This window comes from Ochotona curzoniae, unplaced genomic scaffold (genome assembly GCF_017591425.1).
Source record: "Ochotona curzoniae isolate NIBS_2020 unplaced genomic scaffold, NIBS_Ocur_1.0 scaffold_4505, whole genome shotgun sequence".
Classification (NCBI taxonomy): domain Eukaryota; kingdom Metazoa; phylum Chordata; class Mammalia; order Lagomorpha; family Ochotonidae; genus Ochotona; species Ochotona curzoniae.
In genome coordinates, this window is record NW_024467118.1 from 27,754,326 (window position 1) to 27,776,386 (window position 22,061).

At 35.2% G+C, this 22,061-nt stretch overlaps 1 protein-coding gene across 3 annotated transcripts in view; it reads right to left on the reverse strand.

The window, feature by feature from the left end:
• Positions 1-210: 210 nt before the first annotated feature.
• Positions 211-22,061, reverse strand: part of GABRA2 (gamma-aminobutyric acid type A receptor subunit alpha2) — a 102,802-nt gene continuing 80,951 nt past the window's right edge. The window contains exons 8-10 of one of the 3 annotated variants that reach the window (XM_040966204.1): positions 13,204-13,406; positions 5,625-5,627; positions 211-2,082 (exon numbers count right to left, since the gene is read on the reverse strand). In XM_040966204.1, the coding sequence (XP_040822138.1) occupies positions 1,786-2,082; positions 5,625-5,627; positions 13,204-13,406 (503 nt within the window). In that variant the 3' untranslated portion in view covers positions 211-1,785. Of the gene's footprint in view, positions 2,083-5,624; positions 5,628-7,079; positions 7,260-13,203; positions 13,407-22,061 lie in introns of all 3 variants that reach the window. The other 2 variants (XM_040966202.1, XM_040966203.1) reach the window with 2 other exon arrangements.

Consider the following 22,061-nt stretch of genomic DNA (forward strand, 5'->3'; position numbering starts at 1 on the left):
TTCAGGTTCTATTTTGTGAGGGAATGTTCAATGTCAAGGCTGTCTTTACAGTAAAATCTGGTGAGAAAAAAAAAGATGCATTTGTGACCCTGGTAATAATGCAATCATGCCCAGCGCATAATCTAATCACATAAAAACAAGGAAAATGAAATCAAACGAAGAGCCTAAAGGAGGGAAAGAAAAAGCAACTTTTGTTGAGACTTTGCTAAGTTCCATATTTTTTATTGATTTTATGAACAAACCTATTTATGCACTACACTCAAATACTTTACAAAACTGCAGAAAATGCCACTATTTGACTACTTGTGTTTCTACAAAAACATCACCAGAAAGGTGCATCTATTAGTAAAAGTCAACTAATAACTGCTAATGCACATGTCAATCAAAAGTGTTTTAGGTTTGCCAAAAACTTTGAATCTAGCATAATACACAATTGTTAATGTTTATTACCATACTCTGGGGGCATAAAGAGTATTTTTAGATATTAAAAGAAAATGAATTTATTAATTGATCATTTGTAGTATATAAAATTGAGAATTGTGATTTCTAATCTCTATGTGTGTTCACGTTTGTGCGTGTGAGATAATCCACAATCTGTCAGTGACGCATTAAAGTTGCAGTTTAAAAATGTTGAGAACTCTTACCAAAACCACTTCTAGTATACAAAGCTGTTGTAAATTTGAGTCAGCGAAATTTAAAGTTGCAATTTACAAAGGCAGATTTACATGAATTCTTATCTGAAAGAGCTACTTTCAAGACAGAAAAGTGTGCCAATGCACTGCCCTTTCCTTTATAATGAGTGGCTCCTGAGTCCTGATGAAAAGAAGCCTTAAGGCAGAACTTGCAGTAAACAGGAAAGAGGAGAATCATAGAAGTGCTCATCTGAAGCTGGGGACACCTATGGATTCTCATCAATGGGAGTTTTTGGCACAGTTTTCTAATCCATTACGAACGTTGCTCCACAGCAGGCACACCTGTCCGGTCTCCAGCACCAAGAAAATTTAGCTGATCAATTTCAATACAACACATACTTGGAAGGAGTAAGACACATTTATTATATGTATATTTTTAAATTTCAGGTAGTTTCCAATGAGTGAAATAAGATTTCAATTAATACTTTCAAATAAAATCTGAAGCTAAAAATGTAATGATCATGACATTCCAAAAGTCACTGTATCATAGGCATAATTAACATCTGGTCAGGGAGACTCATGTAAGTACTGGAACTTGTCATGCTGTAATATGTACATGGCTATAGACACTATACACAATAGTTAAAAGCTGCTTTAAGAACTCTAGCTTTTCTTGATATATGGGCCAAGCATTCAATTTTACTAGCAGGGATTTGAAGCACTCATCATGGGAATTCATGTTGTGAAGAGAGACTGCTATTTAGGACAACTCATCACTGAATGATGCTATGTCCCACCATAATTCAGTCACACAAGAAGACACTTCTATTTAAGACCTAAATCAAAAGTGTCCTTAAAGGATGACACAGAAACTGCATTTTTTTTAAACAATATTAGAGTAAGAAATTAAGTTCATCTTAAGGTCAAGTCTCTTTGAAAGGCAATGGCTCTTTTGGTATGGGGGTGCTTTCCGCTCATGGTTCCATGAGTTAACAAATGCGTATCTCCATTAAAGGTCTACAGGTAAGCTCTACCAGTATATACAGACTATACATGTTGGTTTCATAAATTAGCAGTTATTAGTCAAACTGTTTACAGTAAAACAAACCGAATTTAATGAAGCTGTACATCCCAACACAACTAACATCTAGAGTCAAGGACTGACTCCTAATACAGGCTCTCTGTTTAAATATGTAGCCCAATAAACTAAATTAAATGTACCAAACAAAACCGGGAAAACTATTCTAGACATTCTGTCAATTTTGCTGACACTGTTGAAGGTTTTCTTGGCTTCCGCTGGCTTGTTTTCCGGCTTCTTGTTGGGTTCTGGCGTGGTGGCGCTCTTGGAGATGGTGGAGAGAACTGGGTCTTTGGAAAGATTCGGGGCGTAATTGGCAACTGCCACGGCGTAAGCGTTGTTCTGTATCATGACAGAGGCTTTCTCTTTTTTCTATTGAAAAATACAAAAATGAACAGAGTGTGGGTTGAGCCTGATACTGCACATTTTCTGAACTCCAATTCAAATTCTGAAGAAAAATATCTTGATACCAAAAAGAAACCTATGGACACGAATCTATAAAATCTAGAGACATTTAGAGTGAGGAAATCCCCAGCATAAAATTAAAATTACAATTTCCTCAGAGAATTATTTTTTTGTTGTTGTTATTTTCACAGAAAATAAGCAATGGAAAATTTTCTACTTCATAATACAACACTGGTTTCCACTATTAAAAATCACTCAGATATCTGCTGACTGAATCCGTGAATGAAGCAGTGAAATGCAAAGAAAACTATTTTAACAAGTGGAATTGTCCTCTATAGTGGAAGAGCCCAGATTTCCAATTTGATAAAATTTACGTATATCCACACAGTACATAGTCTATATATTACAGGGTCTGCTTTACTCAAATAGTAAAATATAGTAACCTTACATAGATACTATAGTCATCTTATGCAGTAGCAGTGGAAAAAAACATTAAAAAAGAAAATCATAGGAAGAAAGTAAAATAAAACACAAACTCCCGGATTTTGCCTAGGTCACCCTCATGTTGTTTTACTTCCAGTTGAGCCATCACCAGCTCTTCTGGGTTACTATCGCCTTCTGTCTGCAACGTACAATATTCCTTTGTGCTCTTCTCGGCCTGACAAATCTTATCATAGATACGCCATAACCCCATGGATCCTCTTAAAACACGTGTTGGATCATGTCACTCCAAGCCATAAATCTCTTAAATGCTCTTCAAGGACCTTAGCATCAAGTATCATTTTTACTTACTGTTTACTGATTCTTTCAAAATGACTTTAGTTTTCAAAATTCAGCCTGCCCTGGTGCCTTTGGCTGTGCTACTCCCCTAGCTTAGAACTCCTTACTCCCACCCTGTTATTCACACGATCAGTTAATTTCCTCTCATTTTTTCTATGAGTTTAAATGTGGAACGCAAATGGTTTCCATAAAAAAGTTTCTGAGACAGAATTTCAGGCATCATTTATTTTAATTAGGAGTTCTCAAAATAGATAAAATAACAAAAGAACTCTGAAAGTTTCAAAGATCTAACTCCTGTACTGTCCATACATCTTTTTTTTTTCTTTGAGTTCTGCCCACTCCTCTTTCCTTTGTTGTTAAGAGATTATTGCAGAGCTGGTTTTTATTTAACAGGAGCGATGGGGCACTAACACATATAACTGTAAGACCTGTAAGAAAGCTCCTTTTCCTATTGATGCATGTAGTCCACCTGCTGCAAATGCAGAATGGTGGTAGGATATGTCAGGCTGCAGGATAAGCTGAGATGGCATCTTTGAGAATCCTTCCAATTGGATAGGAAGTAATTTCCAAGATTCATCTAGGTTATAAGTAAATGGAAATGAAATCATGAATGTACATTAAAGAGGTTTTGTGACTTGACTATTTTCCTGTCCACTAAATGGGCTGAATGAATACTACTTAGCTGTATCTGGCTTTCATATCTCTACTTTTAAATAGTACTGCAACACTTCCAGTCTGAAAAAGCTGTTCAAAACTCAGGAATAACTTTTTTTCCAAAAAAAAAAGCTCATATCATCTTATATCATTAGGTTATTTTCCCCAAGAATTCTTTAACCCATATAATGTATAATATATAGCACTTACATTATGTTAATTATATCTAAACATCATCTAAAGTAGCATACAAGCACATTTATAAAGGAATCCGGGCCTAGGGAAAGTTCTTTTACCTCTCCCTGCTTCAGTTTCTACTTTGAATAAAGTAAAATAATATACCACAGCAATCTGGAACTGCTGTGATAAACAAATGCACCAGGGTTAGTCTAATCAATAGAAATACTGCGATCTCTGCTGGTGGGATGCAGTGACCACCAACTACTACAAACTAGACAATGATTGCTGTCATATAAAATGCATAGGTAATATAACTTAGTATGTGTTTGGAATAAAAAGGGATATGTGTCATATGGGAGTGCACAAGAAAGATTTTTATGAAAGTGGGACACTTACATGGGAATAGAAATTAAAACATTCTTTGACACACAAAAATGTACACGTTTCCAGGCTCCTCCCTGCCAACCCTAATACCGAGGCACTGAGATACTCTTCAACTGCCCAGATAATCACAGGTAGTAAAAATGTGCTTAACACTGTGGACCTGAGTGACGAAATCAGTCAGAAGACACAGTCCGGCCACTGACGAGTCAGAATGGACCTGTTTACAAATATCCAGCACAACCCTATGAGCTGAACAAGTGTCCGCCACACATATTTGTGAATTGCATATTTTAACCTTAACATTGCATTGTATAAAGGCTATGTTAAAAAAATAATTCTAATATATGTTGCTGATATTTATCACCTTGTCTATGAAGGGGAAAACTACTCTTTTTTTTTCTTATTTTTCCAAGTATGGCTTCAATTTCTGAGTGTAACGGGCAATGGAAAACACACACACACACACACACACACACACACACACACACACACACACAAAGAGGGGAAATAAATACAAACTCAGAAGCAGGCCCAGCACTACCCAGCACTTAAGGTGTTGCTTTTGGCTGCAAAATTCTGCCTTGGAGTTTCACAAAGGGCCAATTTAAAGCAACATGTACCACACACACACAAGTACTATATTTAATCAAGGTCCCAGTGCTTGGCACCTGTAACTGCTTATGAAGTTTCTGAATGAGGACAGGGCAGTCTCGCGGCACTACATCTTCCCAAATCCGCACCATAGGAGCACAATGTATTTTGGCTAAGATTTTTACAATGTCTAGCTTCAAATGAGAAAATAACTCCCGTAGGTGCCTTTGAAAATAATTGCCCAAATCTACAGTACAAATGAACAGTTCCTCTTCATTGAAAAGGAAATATATACACAGGAAAACTACTAATGAATTCATAACTGACTCACAATTCTTCTGTCTTCCAAAACCTCTTTCTTCAAATGATCAAGTAGTTACAGCATTAAACCTATGCATAATAAACTATTACCAAGAGATAGTATCTTATCCTAGTCACTATTTATGACTATGAAAAAGAACAGGATTGAAAGAAATTGTATTTTTGAGACCTCTTTGAATATCAAAAAGGCTTTAGATTCGCCCAGACCAGCAGCAGGTTGGATTCTTTGGCCACATGACTTGAACCTTACTAGACTTTATCTTACTTTAATTAATGGACCCTTTGAAAAGAAGCAGCTCATTGAAATCTACTGCATAACTCTTCGAAGCATTACTCACCATGAAAGAAACTGGAATGCCAATGCCCATGACCTTTTACAATTTTGGTTTCCTTTGAAAACTAGAAAAATTCTGGCAGTTCTCATTGCCCAATTTTCTATACTTTCATTTAGCTCTGTATTTATACTTTAAAGCACTAAGGGCACTTCATATCAATTGAAGAATAAGGTCACACGTTTCCAAAAATATGCATAAGTACAGGCTAAACGTCTGAAGTTTCAAAATAAAAATGGAGCATTAAAAGTTAAAATCCAAGTCAACTGGCTGGAGAATTGAGGAAATGCAGAAAAAGTCACAATTATTTTCTATTCGTTTTAGGCAATCCTGTGAGGCATAATACCTAGACAGGGGGGTAATTGCTGCAGTAACATTTCATCATTCTTAACTACCATCATTTCAATGGACTTCTACACGCACATGTACTATAGATAATAAAAACGCAAAACATCAAGAAATTCACTCAGTTTAAATTTATACTCACTTTCTCTGCAAACTATACACTGCCTATAATTTTTTCATCTGTTAATAATGCTACCATTGAAGAAGAAAGTCCTAACTAACTCTGAGTTGTTCCCAAGTCAGATGCATTTTACTTTGTTTCCATCAAAATCACAGCCATGAAGATACACTTCTTGTTGCCTACATTAACAGGCACTTGTTGGTCCTTCCAGGGCTGTATGTTGTTTGTCTGTAAGAACACTCGTAGGTATTCCTTTCAATTTTCCTTTCCTCTTCTTTCAATGAACTGTAAGCTTTTGGAAAACACAAACTGTCCTGCACAGCCTCTAGCACAGTTTCTGGAGCACAGCATACTCAAAAAGAACTTTACCCAATGATAAATGAATGCCAGGTACAAGACATAATTGTATACAGGTAAAATAAAAAGTTTAAAGTGAGACACTTTACATAAGGCATACTTTGCTAGATGGGTAGAAACACAATCTCATAACTAATTCTATAATGCTTTTATCCAATCATGTTGAAAGTCCTTAGTAACACTATCTACAGGTATGGAAGACTGAGGACTAATAAAATAAATTCAAGTAATAAAAAATGGCTGTAAAAGTTATTTCACTTGTGACTGAAAGACAAAAGTTTGAAAACTGGACTTACGTGAGTTAGAAACAAAACCAATAAGTTATATATTTTTATGTACTACCTGGGGTGGATAAGCAAGCTATTACACACTAAAGTCTGTTGACAGTTATATTGACACTTAGTTGAAATACAAGAGGAATATACCCATATCAGTTTATTTTCTTTTATGTAAATGATATTTTACAGGATCTGGAATACACAGGTGTCTGATTATATATTATAAAATGTGAAATTTTAAAAAAATTTGAAGTATCTTACAGCATTGTGGCAGTTCAGTCTTAACTTCCTTCGAGAGGGAGAGAAAATAAAATTGCTTGTAATCTGAACAAATGTCCTAGCTAAAATAAAGATACCTATTAGTGAAGTGAGCTAGCATATAAATGAAAATCACAATTGCACGGTTTCAGAATTGGAACTAACCTCAGAGATGGTCCCTTACAAAAAAAAAAAAAAAAGAGGCTCTTATAGAAAATATTGAAACCAGAACATGTTGCCTTTTTACAGTGACTGTGGCTACCAAAAAGCCCATTACTTGTAAAACAACAACATGCTCCCTGGTCAGATAATGTTACTGTTAGCTGTCTCAAAACCATCCTGACTGAGAAAAGGGATACTTACAGAATATTGTTGGAAGGTTAAACAGTCCATCCACTTCTCTAAGTACGCTAAAGTCTTTCCTTGGGTTAAACTGGGCCATGAGATAGCTAGGTCCTTGGACCATATTAGATTAGCTCCTTGAAGAATTGCCTTCACTGAGTTGTATGTTAGTGTAATGACTTCAGCTTTTATTGAAGGGGACTACAAGAAACATCAATATGAAATTCATTACAGCATTTATTGGGAAAAATCTGACATCACTTGCTACAGTATCAGTTTTCCCTAACAGAAAGATTCACAGAATGTTTTATTTTTTAAGAAAATGATTTCAATGTAAGGAAAACATTTTCTCTCTCATGTTTCCATTTTCTGTATAAAAAAATAATTTTATCCCCTTTTGTGCTGCTTTGCTCAGTAAGATATTCAGAATGTGGATCTCAACTATTACAGCTTTGGACTACAGCTAGTGTGCTGGCCCAGTGGACATGGTTGAGTCTCTTCTGCTGATTTTCTACTTTAAATTCCATTTTACCTATTTGTATATAAGTGCATGTATTTTCTTGAAATTCTTTAGAAACAAGGCAGGATGTTAAAAATCCAAATCAATGAAGAAACATAATTAAAAATATATTACTTCCCATAAATTGAATAGAGTGACACACAAACACAGATACAGTCCCTAACCACAAGGATTAACATGTTACAATGCTTGTGGTTTAAATAATTTATGGCCTGGTATCTGCCATGTTTTCCTTAGCATATTTAAATGCACGGACTCAAGATTTAGATGAAAACAATCTCAAACATTAAAGTAAATATCTTGTAAAATATAACCCAATCCGTTCTGTGCCAGATGCTGTGCTAGGTAAAAGAAGCTACAATGATTAATGACACAAAAATCTTCTCTTGCATATTGTAACCTGGTGTTAGAAAAATACACTTACAATTAAATTCTAAGTCATTGAGCTACTATTAAAGGGATTTCTGTCATGTTCTATGGGAACATACATTGTGAAACTGTCAGTCCAGAAAGCTTTGAGGTTAAGTAGAATCAGACAATTGTTAAAGATTAAGTAAAAGTTCACTAAGTACTCAAAGAAGATATTTTATGAGCATGGTCAGTACAACCAACATCACAGAAACATAAAGAAACATGAATATTTGGGGAAATGATGGCGACTTCTAATGATAAGAGAAGAAAGCAATACAATCATGCCATTTGGGTCTATCTTTGGACTTGGATCAACCACTTACTGCATGTGTTATCCAGACCAAATAACTTTCCTTGATAATTTATACTTAAAACAGAGATGTGTTCAGGAACATAGAAGCAATTGCATAATAAACAATACAAGATATCTTACTGCCCATCCTGTAAGCAAGTTTATGAGAAAAGTATAGATATAGATATAGATCATGTTAATTTATTTAGAGTTAAGTGATCCAATTTATATTTTAGATTGATAATACTGGGGGATGCTGTTTGGCCTACAGGTTACAAGTCCTGCATCCAACATCCGCTCACCTGGGTTTGAAATCTAGCAATGATTTTTATCTTAACTCTACTGCCAACACAGACTCCAGGAAACAGCAGTAGTGTCTCAAGAAATTGGAGTCCCTCCACCCATATGGGAAAACCATGAATGAGTTCCCAGTTCCTGGTTTTGACCCAACCCAGACCTGGCCATTGGCAAAAGGTAGGAAGACAACTAGCAGACAGAACCTCGATATTTCTATCTCTCACAATAATAAGATACATTTTGAGAAAGAATAAATATAACTCTGATAGTACCGTAGGAGACAGATTAAAATAAGGTGGGAAACCATGAATAAACTATAAAAATAATAAGAAATGGTGAAGACATGGTCTAAGGTTTTGAGGAAGGAAAATGGGCAAGATCTTAAAAGTAGCTTTATACTGAAAAATACTTGCAAGATGCAAGCCTGTACAGTGGATCGTGCTACTGATTAGAGGACTGATGAATGGCGAATAATTAGGCCTGGACAGAGGAACGGCTGTAATCTGTGTGCTTGTCTGTTTCTCTTTTCCATTCTTGTTAAAGATTTGTAGAGATTGAGATACCCAGGTAGATCTCGAAAGTTAAGAAAAGTGTAGGATACAGTTGTCAAGTATAACCCTAGGCAGAAAGAAAAAGGCATCGGTGGTCACTTTTATATAGTAATACCTCATTCATCCATACCATGCTTGCTAAGTACCTACTACACATGAGAAACTGTGCAAAGAGCCAGTGATAAATGGTTTATAACAACAAAGATGGTGAGATGCAGATCCATGAAAGAGTGGAGACACACACATACAATTCAACCTGGGGTAAGGGCTCTGAGTCCCAGGGGCAGCACTCAGAAAGTTCCTGAGGACTGTATGCTTGTACTGATGGCGAGCACGATACTCTGAGTGGGACTGTCAAAAGGTGAAGAGCGTGCTTCGTGTGGCAGACATTCCTACACAGATTGCACTCTGAAACCCCAAAATTGAGAATCACACAGCAAAATGAGAAACAAAAGAAACAGTATAAAAGAATGCTGGAATGATTCTTCAAGGAACAGATGTGAGGGAGGCTGGATTCGCTCTGAACTCTGGCAGAGAATCTCAAAGAACAGAATGAATAGTGGCAGCTGCCAGGATGTGGAGGAGAGAAGCTGAATTTCCAAGGCCAGTTCTCGGAAGCAAAAAGGAGACAAAGAGTTGCTGAATTTAGTCTGGCGTGGAATTCTGCAGCCTAAAAGCAGAAATGTTCCTGGAAATCCTTTGAGAAAAATGGAAAATTATTATCTTTTTCTTAAAATAGAGATTATTGCTGACCCTTGGTTACAGGACAGTGAATGAAAGGGAAAACAGATTTTAATAAGTAGAGTTGAAAGTGCAACCAGTAGTGCAGAATTCAAGCTGAAAGAGGGCAAGAGAACTGGAAACAGGTGATCTAAAGCAGTTTAATGACTTAAACTTGGTTATTTTTAGATGATGTTGCAGCTTATTTTGCAGTTGCACTCAAAGGGACTGATACAAGGTAAGCTGTAAGGGTATCTCTCTCCTTTCCCTATTCCTGTTTCTATGTAGTAAACAGGGTCTTGACCGTCTCTCCTACCCTTGTTTAGGAAGGAACTTCATGCCTCTCTCTGGCTCTTTATCGGTCACAAGTAAACAAACCTTTCCTTTCAGTAACTCCTGTTTCGGTGTGATTACTGAGCAGCCCCCCAGGAAAACATGCCTAATTGTGTAGGCTAATAAAATGATAACACTATAAGCAATACTTTCAAAAAGTTTGAATGGGAAACAAAGGAGAGAATGAGGTACAGACATAGGATTGGGAAAATGTGGCTTTTGCCATAATAGTAAATTACACATAAGCATCTTCTTAAGCTGAAACAAAGGAGTAGTTAAAAAAAGTAAACATATGCATTTGAAGGAACAAGAAAAGGATAATGAATGGGAAGACATTTGAAAAGCAACCAGAAATAAAAGCTAGTTAATTATTCTAGTGAAAGGATTAGCATTCAGCAAATGGAGGAATACAGAGTAAGAAAGACACTTCCAGAATTTGGGAGTGGCGTAGATAACGTTTGAATATGAAATAGCAAGTAAATCTGGAGTCAGCTTACGTGACCCTGGACTATACTTTTAGAAGGTTTTGTTGTTTTACTTTGAAACAGACATGACTCTGCCCAAGGAGAAAGCAAAGTCTTCTTTGTTGCCTAACTTAGGGTTTGAAAGTAGCTTAAATATAAGTAAGTGGGTTTATTAATTTGCTTGTGAAAGCTAGTTTTAACCAATATCAGAGAATAATCAACCTTTAGACAATCTATACATAAATGTTAAATACATACTTCTTTTTTTCTGAACGCAATTATTGGTATGTGTCTTTGAGTCATTATTTCTACAAAACAAATTTATACGTTCCATTTGTAAATCCTAAGAATTTTGATATGCTCTTTGAATTCACAAATAATTTAAATGTGTTTACAGGTTTCCTAATGCAAAAATGAAGGACATTTGCTAGACAGATTAGTCTGAAGCGCATGAAAATGATCTAAGGGATAAAAATTCAAAAATGAAGCCAGGAGTGTTACTGTACTATCTTTTATAAATCTAGCAGTCTTTTGTGCAATCTACCAAATTTCTGTTTTGTTCTAGGGACATGGCTGTTCCGAGGAAAATTTGAAAATACCTTGATTCATAAAATGGTTAAGGTGGTTCTTCATAAACTCTTTCTTATAAAGCTTTTAAAGCCTTTCCAGAATTTAAGATCTGTAATTCATTTAATTCTTAGATTCAACAAATAGTTTTCAAATATTTACTAAAGTTATGGCCATTGTACTACTCAGTCTTGTCACAAAAAAGCGAATGAGAACAAATATTAAGACTGTCGTTGTTTTCTTAATTAAACCACATGAATTGAAGTATCATAAACAATATTGTCTTCCTATTACATTGATAAACCAGATGTTGTGACATGAATTTATCTTGCTTATGTGTGATTTGACACATACATAAACTAGATATTCATCGGTACTGCTGTTGTTTTTTAAATGCAGTTTGAAAAACCTTTTTCATTTAAAAGTACCTTCATTTTTTTCAAGCTCAGCAACTGAAAAGTCACATCATTTGACATGCTAAATTGCATTGTCAATTTGATTGACACCCCCAGCATTAAAGATAATACACCGATATATTTCTACTTGTGCATTTATTCGACAAAACACTGTAATTCAAATTTATAACATTTGTATAGGACTATTTAATATTTTACTCAAGAAATTGTGTGAGAGAGTATGTGCACCAAGGTGGGTAAGAAGAGATTGCATAAATGAAAAACCAGTGTACTATATGGCAAAGGAAAACATAAATTAACAAAAAGTAATGGAAATGCTGAAGTAGCCTAGAAGCAATGCATGTAAAACTGGTCATATTTCTTGTAGTATTTATTTGTTGGCTCTGCTAGTAGGAAAAATAAAGTTTAAATGAGATGAGCGTTCTTATTAAATATAGTGTACACAATTAAGGAAAAATGCAAGAATTTTAAATTCAACATCCACCCTTTCTATGCTTATACTGCAATACGGTATTAGAAGTAAAATACATATCTATTATATACTATAATTAGTATTATTATTAGAAGTACAATACATATATTTATTTTTAGTAGTATTAGAAGTAAAATGATATGTATTTACATACTATAGCGTATTTCACTCACTAGAAATGAATTTGAAAATGGTACCCTTATTTTAACTTTAACAGAAGACGCATTTGGTTAGATGAACTTTTAAATGGAAGCATTTTGATATAATATTGTACTACTATTAAGAGTACTTTATATTTCACTATGATATATCCAAAGTCTCATCACTAAGCAGAAAATTAATAATGTAAAAATCAAGGAAACTACTACTTATCAAAGCACAAAACTTCCCAGGTCAGTACTTGGAACCTACAGATTGACACCAATAATCTCAAAAGAAAATAACCCTAAAGACAAATAACTTTTCCCTTTTAGAGCAATTTAAGATTCTTCAGCATTCCAGCATCTACATGTTTATTGTTTAAAACGTGGGAGAGGCAAAAATGCTACCTGGGCTTTTGCAACCAAGTCACAGACATGGGAATATGTGACGAGTGCTCAATCCCTGGAGAAAGCCTGGAATTCTACAATACGTATAGTTAATTCCCACATTCTTCTACCGATCTATTGTAAGGCTATATGGTGTTTAAGAATATGAACTTTATGGTTAAATAGAGATTGGTTCTAGTAAATTACTAAATTTTCTATGACGTTTTTCAAGTGTATGACTTTACTCAGCATTGGCAAAAAAAAAAAAATGAGAAGTAGGAAGAGAACAAGAAAGCATAGGAAAAGACAGAGTATAGTGCATGATGCAGAGATCGCAACATAGGCTGGGGAATAACCATAGCAGAAGCTCTGACACCATAAGCACTCCCAAAGTAATTCAGGCAAGAACATACTTAAAAAATCAGGATGGCTATAATTAATAAATATGTATAAGCTTGTATACATATTTATGTATGTAAAAGTTAAAGTTCAATTTTCAGATAAGATGGTATCTGTTACAAGTTGAATATGTTAGGGATTTGGGGAATTATCGAGAGAATGAATCTGTCACTTACCTTGTCATTTACTACACTCTTCCCATCCCAAGCCCATCCTCTCTTGGTGAAGTAATTAACAGTTGCAAATTCAATTAGGGCAGAGAACACAAATGCATAACAGACAGCAATGAACCAGTCCATGGCAGTTGCATAAGCCACTTTGGGAAGAGAATTCCTGGCACTGATGCTTAAAGTTGTCATCGTCAGAACAGTGGTTACTCCTGCAAGAGAATATACAAGTACCAACAACATCAACATGTCCAACCAGGACAGCAGGGAAATCAAATTTCCTTTATTATTTTTCTTTCTTCAAAGTTACTTTCAGTGTCATTTTTATCAATCTGAAAATACTGCAAGAATACAGTCTAATTAATTATGAATGGTTATTGTATTTCTTGAGGTAATAACTGATAATGCTTTCAATATGAATCACTATCTTTTTAAAAGTATTGTTGAAACCAAAAGGACTGCAGATTCTGAAGTAAGATTCCTGTGAAGAAAAACAGATTTTCAAAAATATAATTTTGTCCTTTAACATTATCTTTTTTCCCAAAATCCTACCGACAGTCTTCAGTAGGTATATTCATTCTTCTTTTTTAAGATATTGAAAGGCAGATCTAAAGACAAGGAGTGATAGAGAGAAATCTTTCATCCAGTGATTCACTCCCCAAAAGGCCACAATGGCCAGAGTTGAGCTGATCCAAAGTCAGCAGTCAGCAGCCAGGAGCTTTGGCCGGGTCTTCCATGTGTATGCAGGGACCCAAGGACCTTTCCAGGTCATAAGCTGACTTCCCGGGTCATAATCAGGAAACTGATTTGGAAGTAAAACAGCCAAGACATCCACATGGGACACAGAATATTAGCCTTTGTGCTACCGCAACAACCCGGCTATGTTAATTCTTTATTCAAATCATGTTATACAATGAACTGACAAGCCTCACCCATGATCACAGTGGAACTCTGATGAGTCTAGTTTTCATTCCAATATGACTATAAAAGTATGAAAATAATTCTCAATTACTAAGCATTGTGAAGATGCATTTCTTTCCACAACAAAACATAGAATCAATAGAACATAACTGCTAAAAACATAATAAAGAATATTTTATACTTTCATTGGTTTAACAATAACCCTGTTGTTTCATTTTATGGTTGTTCAGCTAGCAGGTAGCTGAATCACAACTGCTAAAGACCAGGAAATTGACCACTCGGGAGGGTAAATCACACCACCAGCATGCAGAATGGCTGTAAGCTGCTATCTTTTCAGAGACCCAAGAGAAGCTTAATTAGTTACACAGGAGGCAGATTATGCAAAAAAGAAGATGAAAATGTTACAGAAATGTTCATTCATATTTTGAAGTCTTTCTATTTTATTTTTTACTTTCCCATAAAATAGAGCAGCTTTTTGTTTTCTCACCCACAATGGTAATTCAAAATGCAGTAATTCCATTGAAACAGGAGTGAATGCATCAAGAAATATGATAGTAGTAATAGAAATAAAAGATAGAAATGAGCTTACTTTATCTGCTGCTGAGTCATTATTACAAAACATTTTACAGAAGCACACTATACTTGCATGTATCAACCGGTGAAAAAATCTGCTTTATCTTCTTACTGATACATAAAAGCTCACATATTAACGGAATGTCATGCTGTGGCTTGTCTGATGTTCACACTGCATAAAGTCCAATCAAGACAAATAGATCTATCTCTTCAAAGAGTTAACATTTCTTAATGGTATATACATTCCAAATCCTTTTTTCTAAAATATACAATGCATCAACACTGTCTATAGTTATCACACTGCATAGTAGAACAGCAGAACTAATTATTCCCATCTAAATATAACAGTATATATTAAACAACTAAAATCCCAGTCTCCCTCTTTCCTACAGTTCCTATCTAAAACTATAAAAGATGACCAACATGATACACTTAACTACTATGAGATCAACATTTTTAGACTGCCATGTGAGTGAAATAATACAATACGTTTTTCTTTGGCTTATTCCATTAACACGGTAACCTGTGGTGCTACCATGTGGCTGCAGATGGCAAGGCTTCATTCTCTTTTTATGACTAACTGACATTGTGTACAGGTTTTCTCTATTCAGTTGGCAGTTGATGTTAGAAGTTTTAGATTAAGATGTTTTGTTTGAGACTTTTGTATGGAAAGTAGAGTGCAAGACAGATAAAGAACTTCCAATATATGCTTCCCATCCATTTATTCACATACAATACACACAGGGCAATCATGTACATATGCACATCCCTGCATGTATAAATAGGAAAAGAAGATACCAAATTAGTACATGGAAATACATTTAACTTTACCAGCATTCAATGAGGTGCAAACAAAGCAATAATTACATGCCCTTTTCAGAAAGCAATACTATAATCAACTTACTAGTAAACCTTAGAAATATTCATGTCTTGGTGTTAAGGAAAATACGAAGCAATGGAAATAGTGATTTAATAGTGATGTCAAGTTGGAGTTAGCTAAGATCAGTTGCCTAATTTAATGGCATAAAGGGTTTCACTTAGATTTAAAAATGAAGTTTATTGTTTTAGTGTGTACTGTTATGTGTTTGGCCAATGCCAAGTTAAGTTTTGTGAACAATGTTAGGTAGTTGTGCAAGTTGATTATTTCGCAAATGGATATTCGGTATTTCATCATCATTTACTGAAAATACTTTTTCCAAGAATACATGATCTTGCAAAATTAAACAGCATTATCTGTAGAATTTCAATTTTATCTCATTGATCAATAAATTGTCTTTGTGCAAGTTGATACAGTTTTGATGACTGTTTACAATAAGTTTCAAAAATAGGAAATTTGAGTTCATTCATATGCTTAATCAATTATCTTATTCATTTACAAGATTGCTTTGGCAATTCAGGGTGCAATAGGGTTCCATGATTTTATGATCAATTTGCCCCCTTCTGAAAAAAGTCATTGACACTTTGATAGTCATGACATCGAAATAGTAGATTACTTTATGCAGCATTATCATTTTGACCATGATAATTTTTGGCCTCTAATTTTTGAATTTATGATACCCTTCCATTATAAACAATTGATAAGTAAATTTATACAAGTGTATAAAAATACATAGAATTTATTAGACCTTGCAAAATTTCACTTTGGCACTGAATAATTTTCCAGTATACAAGTTTACACCTCCTTGGCTAAATTCTTTATAGGTATTTCTTTTGTTCAGAGGCTAAGCCCAAAAGAATTGTATTTTAACTCTCAGAATCTTCATTTCTGATTTATGGAAATACAACTGATTTTCATGTACTGCTTTTGCACCCTGCACTTTTGCTAAATTTGTTTAATAGCTGTAATTAACAGTTTTATGTGGTATGCTAAAAATCTTCTATATTAAAGACTATGCCATCTGTTGATGGAGACTTTTTTTTTCTTTTCCAATATATATGTCTTTTATTACTTTGTCTTGGCAAATTGCCCTGCCTATATCTTGCAGTAATGTTGAATATAATTAGAGTGTGTGTTCTTGATGAGCGGAAGTTATTTGATACTTCGTGTATTATGGTAGCTGTATGCTTTTCTTAGATATCCTTATCTTAGAATGAAAAAAACTTTCTCCTATTGCTACTTCACTCTTTTTATCAGAAAAGAGTTCTGAATTTATTTAAGAGGCTTTTTTTCATTGATACGATAATTCATTTCTTTATCTGGCTTTGTTTTCTTCGTTCTATAACCCTCTACAGTGAGCCAGGAATTGATCTCTACTACTTTATTAGTTGGAAGGCTATGGTATTTGATGTTGATTATATGTTGTACACATATAAATACATGCATTTGAAAGGCAAAGCATGGGAGAGAGACACAGGGGGAGAGAGAAAGAGAAAGAGAGAGAAATCTTGAAATCACTGATTAACTTTTCAAATGGCCAAAACAGCCATGTGTGGCACAGGCAGGAATCAGGAACCTAAGGAACTCCATGCTGTGATCGGCAGGAGGAACAGCTGCCCAAGTGAATTTAGCTGCATCCTATGCCTTTCCAGGTAATTCAGCAAGAAAGCAGATGAGAAGTAGAGTAATACAAAATCAAACAACGCTACAATGTGGGATGTTGATTCTTGGGGCAAATGTTTGGCTTATTGGCTAAGCTACAGGTGCATACATTTGCATCCTATGTAAAAATGTCTGGGATCGAGCTCTGGCTTTGCAACGCATTCCAGCTTGCTAAAAATGTGAATGTCAGAAGGATACAATGGATGACGCTGCTGGGTCCCTGCCATGCAGTTTAAAGCATCTAGACTGGCCTGGCCAAGCTCTAGCTATTGATGAACTTTAAGAGTAAACTACTGAGTGGTTCCCATCTTGCATCTGTTCTCTGTCTTCCTTATAAATAAATAAAATACTAAATTATATTGTTGATGCTAACTTTGAAAATTTTATAGAAATCTATGCACTTATATGTCAATATCTGTATACCTTCATGAAGAGCATAAAACAAAAATCAGAAAGGTCATTCATCTATCTATCATCACCACTTCAAAGAATATTAAGTGGATAAAATAGAACATGAATCACCATTGATATTTCTTTTCTTTTTTAGATATTTTAAAATGAAAGCAGAAATAAAATTAAAAGATGAAATCTGAAAGTATATTATCTTAAATAAATATACCTTAAATATTATTTGACTATGAGAATGAGATTTTAGTATTCTTATTTTCTTATTTTTATTTCTATTTCTTTCTTCCCAGCACAAATCTAGTTTGCTTCTTTGCTAAGAAAAGACAATTCTATTGTAAAATGATCTTAAAATTATTTTTACATATTCAAATATTTTCCATATTAAAATTTCATTTTCTCTCATCACTTTGGAAATTTGATAACATTTTTATGGGAAGTATCATTATGAATTTAAATTATATATGTGAAAGACATGAAACATTTATTCTTGTTTAAAACTTGTTTAAACCTTTCTTGTTTAAATTGGTCTTGATTTTGCTTTTAAAGTAGCTTTTTCCTGCGTGCATTGGAGCACTTTGGATGGTAGTGGCATGGCTTTGCATGCAATAATGCATCTAGTTTCAGTAATAGCACTTTTGGAAGTCTCTATATGTATTTAAACAAGAATCTGTTGTTGGATTTGAGGTGAAAGTAAGGAAGGAACAGTCTTAAAATCTAATAGTCACAAAAAATGCAATGAAACAAATTTAAAATTGTTTGATACCACCTGCTGGTTACTGCTAGAAATGACAAAAACAAAAAGACATTCTGATAGTAAAAGTATCACACTTTTTTTTTCTTTCTTTTTTTTCAGCACAAATGGATAAAGCGGTATTTTCCACCTTCCAAATTAAACAACCCTGATGAATGCGACTTACGTGTGTTTGGAAAGTTTCAATTATAATCCAATACTACACTAAAACCTGAATGATAAAAACACTGACAATGCAATTTGGAAGACATATCTATGTTGTAAATCTTAACTTACCCACATTCCACTAATTTACAATTCATGAACACAAGAGGAACAATTATGATCTAAAAAAAGTTCAAACAGCCAATTATAGTATAAATAATACTGTTGAGGGAATTTTTTTCTCAGTTGAATATACTCTATCGCCACTCCGTATCCTTTTTATTCGGATAGTCCTTTTTCAGTAAAAGTCTCCATACACTAAATGTTAATACACAATCAAAAATATTTTATCAGTAGAAGCAACTGAATCTGTTTGCTCTACTTGAAACCGTGTATTTTCTTCCTTCCTTCCTTTTTTCTTTCCTTCCTTTGTTCCCTCCCTCCTTCTTTCTTTCTTTTCCTTTTTTTCTTTTTCACTTAATAAAAAGAGTAAGAGATTTCCTATCAACTGATTTACTCCCCAAACAAATGTAACAGCTGTGGCTGGGCCCAAGCCAGGAGCCAGAATCCCCATCTGCCCATCCGGGTCTCCCACTGAGGTGGCAAGGATGCAAGCACTTGAGTTACCAAGTCTCATGGTGAGTATTAGTAAGAAACTGACCTGGGAGGCAGAGCCAGGGACTTCAAGTAAGACCTCTGATTTCGGATGGAGGCACCCGAAGCAGCCTGCCCACCACAATGCTAACATCTCTCTCTGCATGCCACCTAGAACCCCTGTACGCCTAAACAAAGCACACAGAGCGAAGAATCTAAGCCAGGGATGAAAGAGTCCCATCTAGTGGTGGCTTAAGAAAAAAAAGATCAAAGGACACTTAGGTATTACTATGTAAATGTTTGCCTAGCAAAATCTTGGGAAATTTTACTTTACTTATTAACACATGTCTCATTAGAAAGCACGGAATATGGCTCATTGGAAAAGGGAGAGAAAAGCTCTGAACCTGACACCGCTCAGTTCTCCCAGAACCTCAAATCTTTTCAGAATGGATTCACACCTTTGATCTCACAGAATCTACCATTTTCGTGATTCTGTTTCGAGGTTTCTAAGGAGCCATCACTCAGATCACTAGTTAGGAATAACTTGCTATCCTAAGGTCATCAGATGGATTTGCTATTGTCGGTGTGACTTAAAACAATTCACAACTGAGTGAGGAACGAGTGAGGCATTCTACATTAAGATAAGGCTGGCAGTAAGGATGCTCCAGTGCAGCCCTCCTGGGCATCACTACACTTCCCCAGACCTCTGCGCCTACTGCTGAGCGTCAGAAAAATCCTGCAGCCAATGAATTTAAAGCTCATGTACTCGGTGTGATGACAACAAACAATAAAATCCTATCTTGTACAAACTTCCCATTTTTATCAAATGCTTTTTCTAATTCAATCTTGTAAGCTGCATCACTGTAAAATACAGAGTGACAGCTAAAATATTAACAGCTTGGATGATTTCTTACAAATCTTTGAAATGACTTAGCTGGGGAGATATGTGTCATGAATAATACATTGTTAAATAATTTTTGTCAAAAAAGTCATCTAACTGAATGACTTTAAAGACTGGAAAATAGTTAAAATAATTAAGAGCTGTTTGTCTTTTTCTGTAAAAAAAAAAGCTTTAAAAATCTAATAAATATGCACTCAAAATTGTGTTCTAGTGAAAGTAAATATTTCACAATTTAGTGTGAACCTAAACCCATATGAATAGTGGCAAAATCACAGTAAGGACGCCAGACATATATTTCTATTTTTTTTTTTTTAATTTCAAATTTAAGTGAAAAAGCATGCTCACAATAAAACAATAGTAAAACAATCTCCTGAAACAACTAAAATCTTCCTCACATACTCCTTATAAACTAATAAATCTTTCACAGATAAATCCAAGGCGAGGTATAATATGAAGAATCAGGTTTAAGGAACGAATGAAAAACTATGATCAAATGCTTCAGCTCAGATCACCCGGGAGTTTCAAATGACTAAGGCGATCCTATTATACCTTAAGCCTGCTTTTACAGACCTGGGTTAATTCGGTGAATTTTACTTAAAATCAGAGAAGATGACACTGGGGTGGATCTGAACTCTTAAAAAAGCCATTCTCTTGTATTAGTTACTCTACTGTCATCTGAGAGTATGAATTTCTGCTGAAGGGCAAGGAATCAGACTTGTTTCCATTAATAGCTGCCAAACAGTAATTTAAATTTAAATCTAAATACTCATAAGTTCTTATGTACGTTGAATGAGTGTGATTCCCGAGCAGAGACTACCCATGGATTAAACAATCCCAGGGTATTTCTCTCTTCAGACTCTAAACAGAACACTGAAATTAGAGCCTTTCTGGAGAACGCTACAGTAGAAACAATGAAAGCCTTTGAGTTAGGGAACACAAAGGTCAAATTATTTTTCTAGTATTAACCTGATATTTAATGTTGGCATAGCCTTTTAATAGTCCTGGTCTCAATGGTCGTGTTGGAAATTGGGACATAATGTCTACTTAAACGAGGATATTTTTTGCTTTTTCCTATAGCAAACCTGGGAATTAGAAGGTGCCTAAAGAGTATTCCTGTTTTTATTTTTGTCTCATCATGATGGTTACCTAAAATGTAGGAAATGGGAGTTATGTGCTCTCATGACTAAATTGTCATGGCAGGAAAAAGTACTATTCCGGTGTGTTTGTGAAAGTCAAATTTGATAAAAATATTCAACAAGAGCCCAGCAGCATACTTACTTAATTCCTTCTTTATGTTATAAATGTAAGCAGCTAGTAAGCCATTCATTTCAATCAACCCTAACCAGGCTACCTGTGTTCCAGAAACCACTTCTCAGACTACCTCTAAACCAGAACTAGCTTGGCTCTCTCATGTTCCCTGCCATTGCTTATTAAAGCATTTTGCTCCAGTCACTTTCCTAATTGGCAGTAGACTGCCTGGGATGCGACTCTGACAGCGGATGGAAGAGGGCGGCTGGTGGGCTGGCAGCTTGTATCTGATTAGCATGTGCTGCCTTATGCCAAAGTCAATTCTCAGATGCCAGTTGTGACTCCTGATACCAGTCCAAAGCCCATACTTTGTGTAAGACAGAGAGCAGAAATGAATTCTGCAGAGATTGTTTCTGTCCTATTCGCAATTCCTGTTCATTAGTTTCCAATCCTGTTTGTTACCAAACAGGCACTGTATGCCTTCCGCGACCTTCTCGCAGTTTCCAATTAAGACTATGTCCTTTCCTAAGGCTGCTCTAACTCTTCAGTCTAACTTCAGCCGCTCTCACAGGACTTCCTTTCACCTCACTTTTGTTTTCTGACACAATGTTTGCAGGCTGCCCTGTTCTATTTCTGTATGCCTTGATCTGTATGCAAATTCTAATGTCCACAGAACAAGGCAGGAGAACTGCAAAGGTAAGGGAAAAAACAGCAAGAGGTAAGAGCTAGGATAAAGCAGGGCTCGCAAATATTTACAGATAGAAGGGAGAATCTTCAGTTCCTGTCAA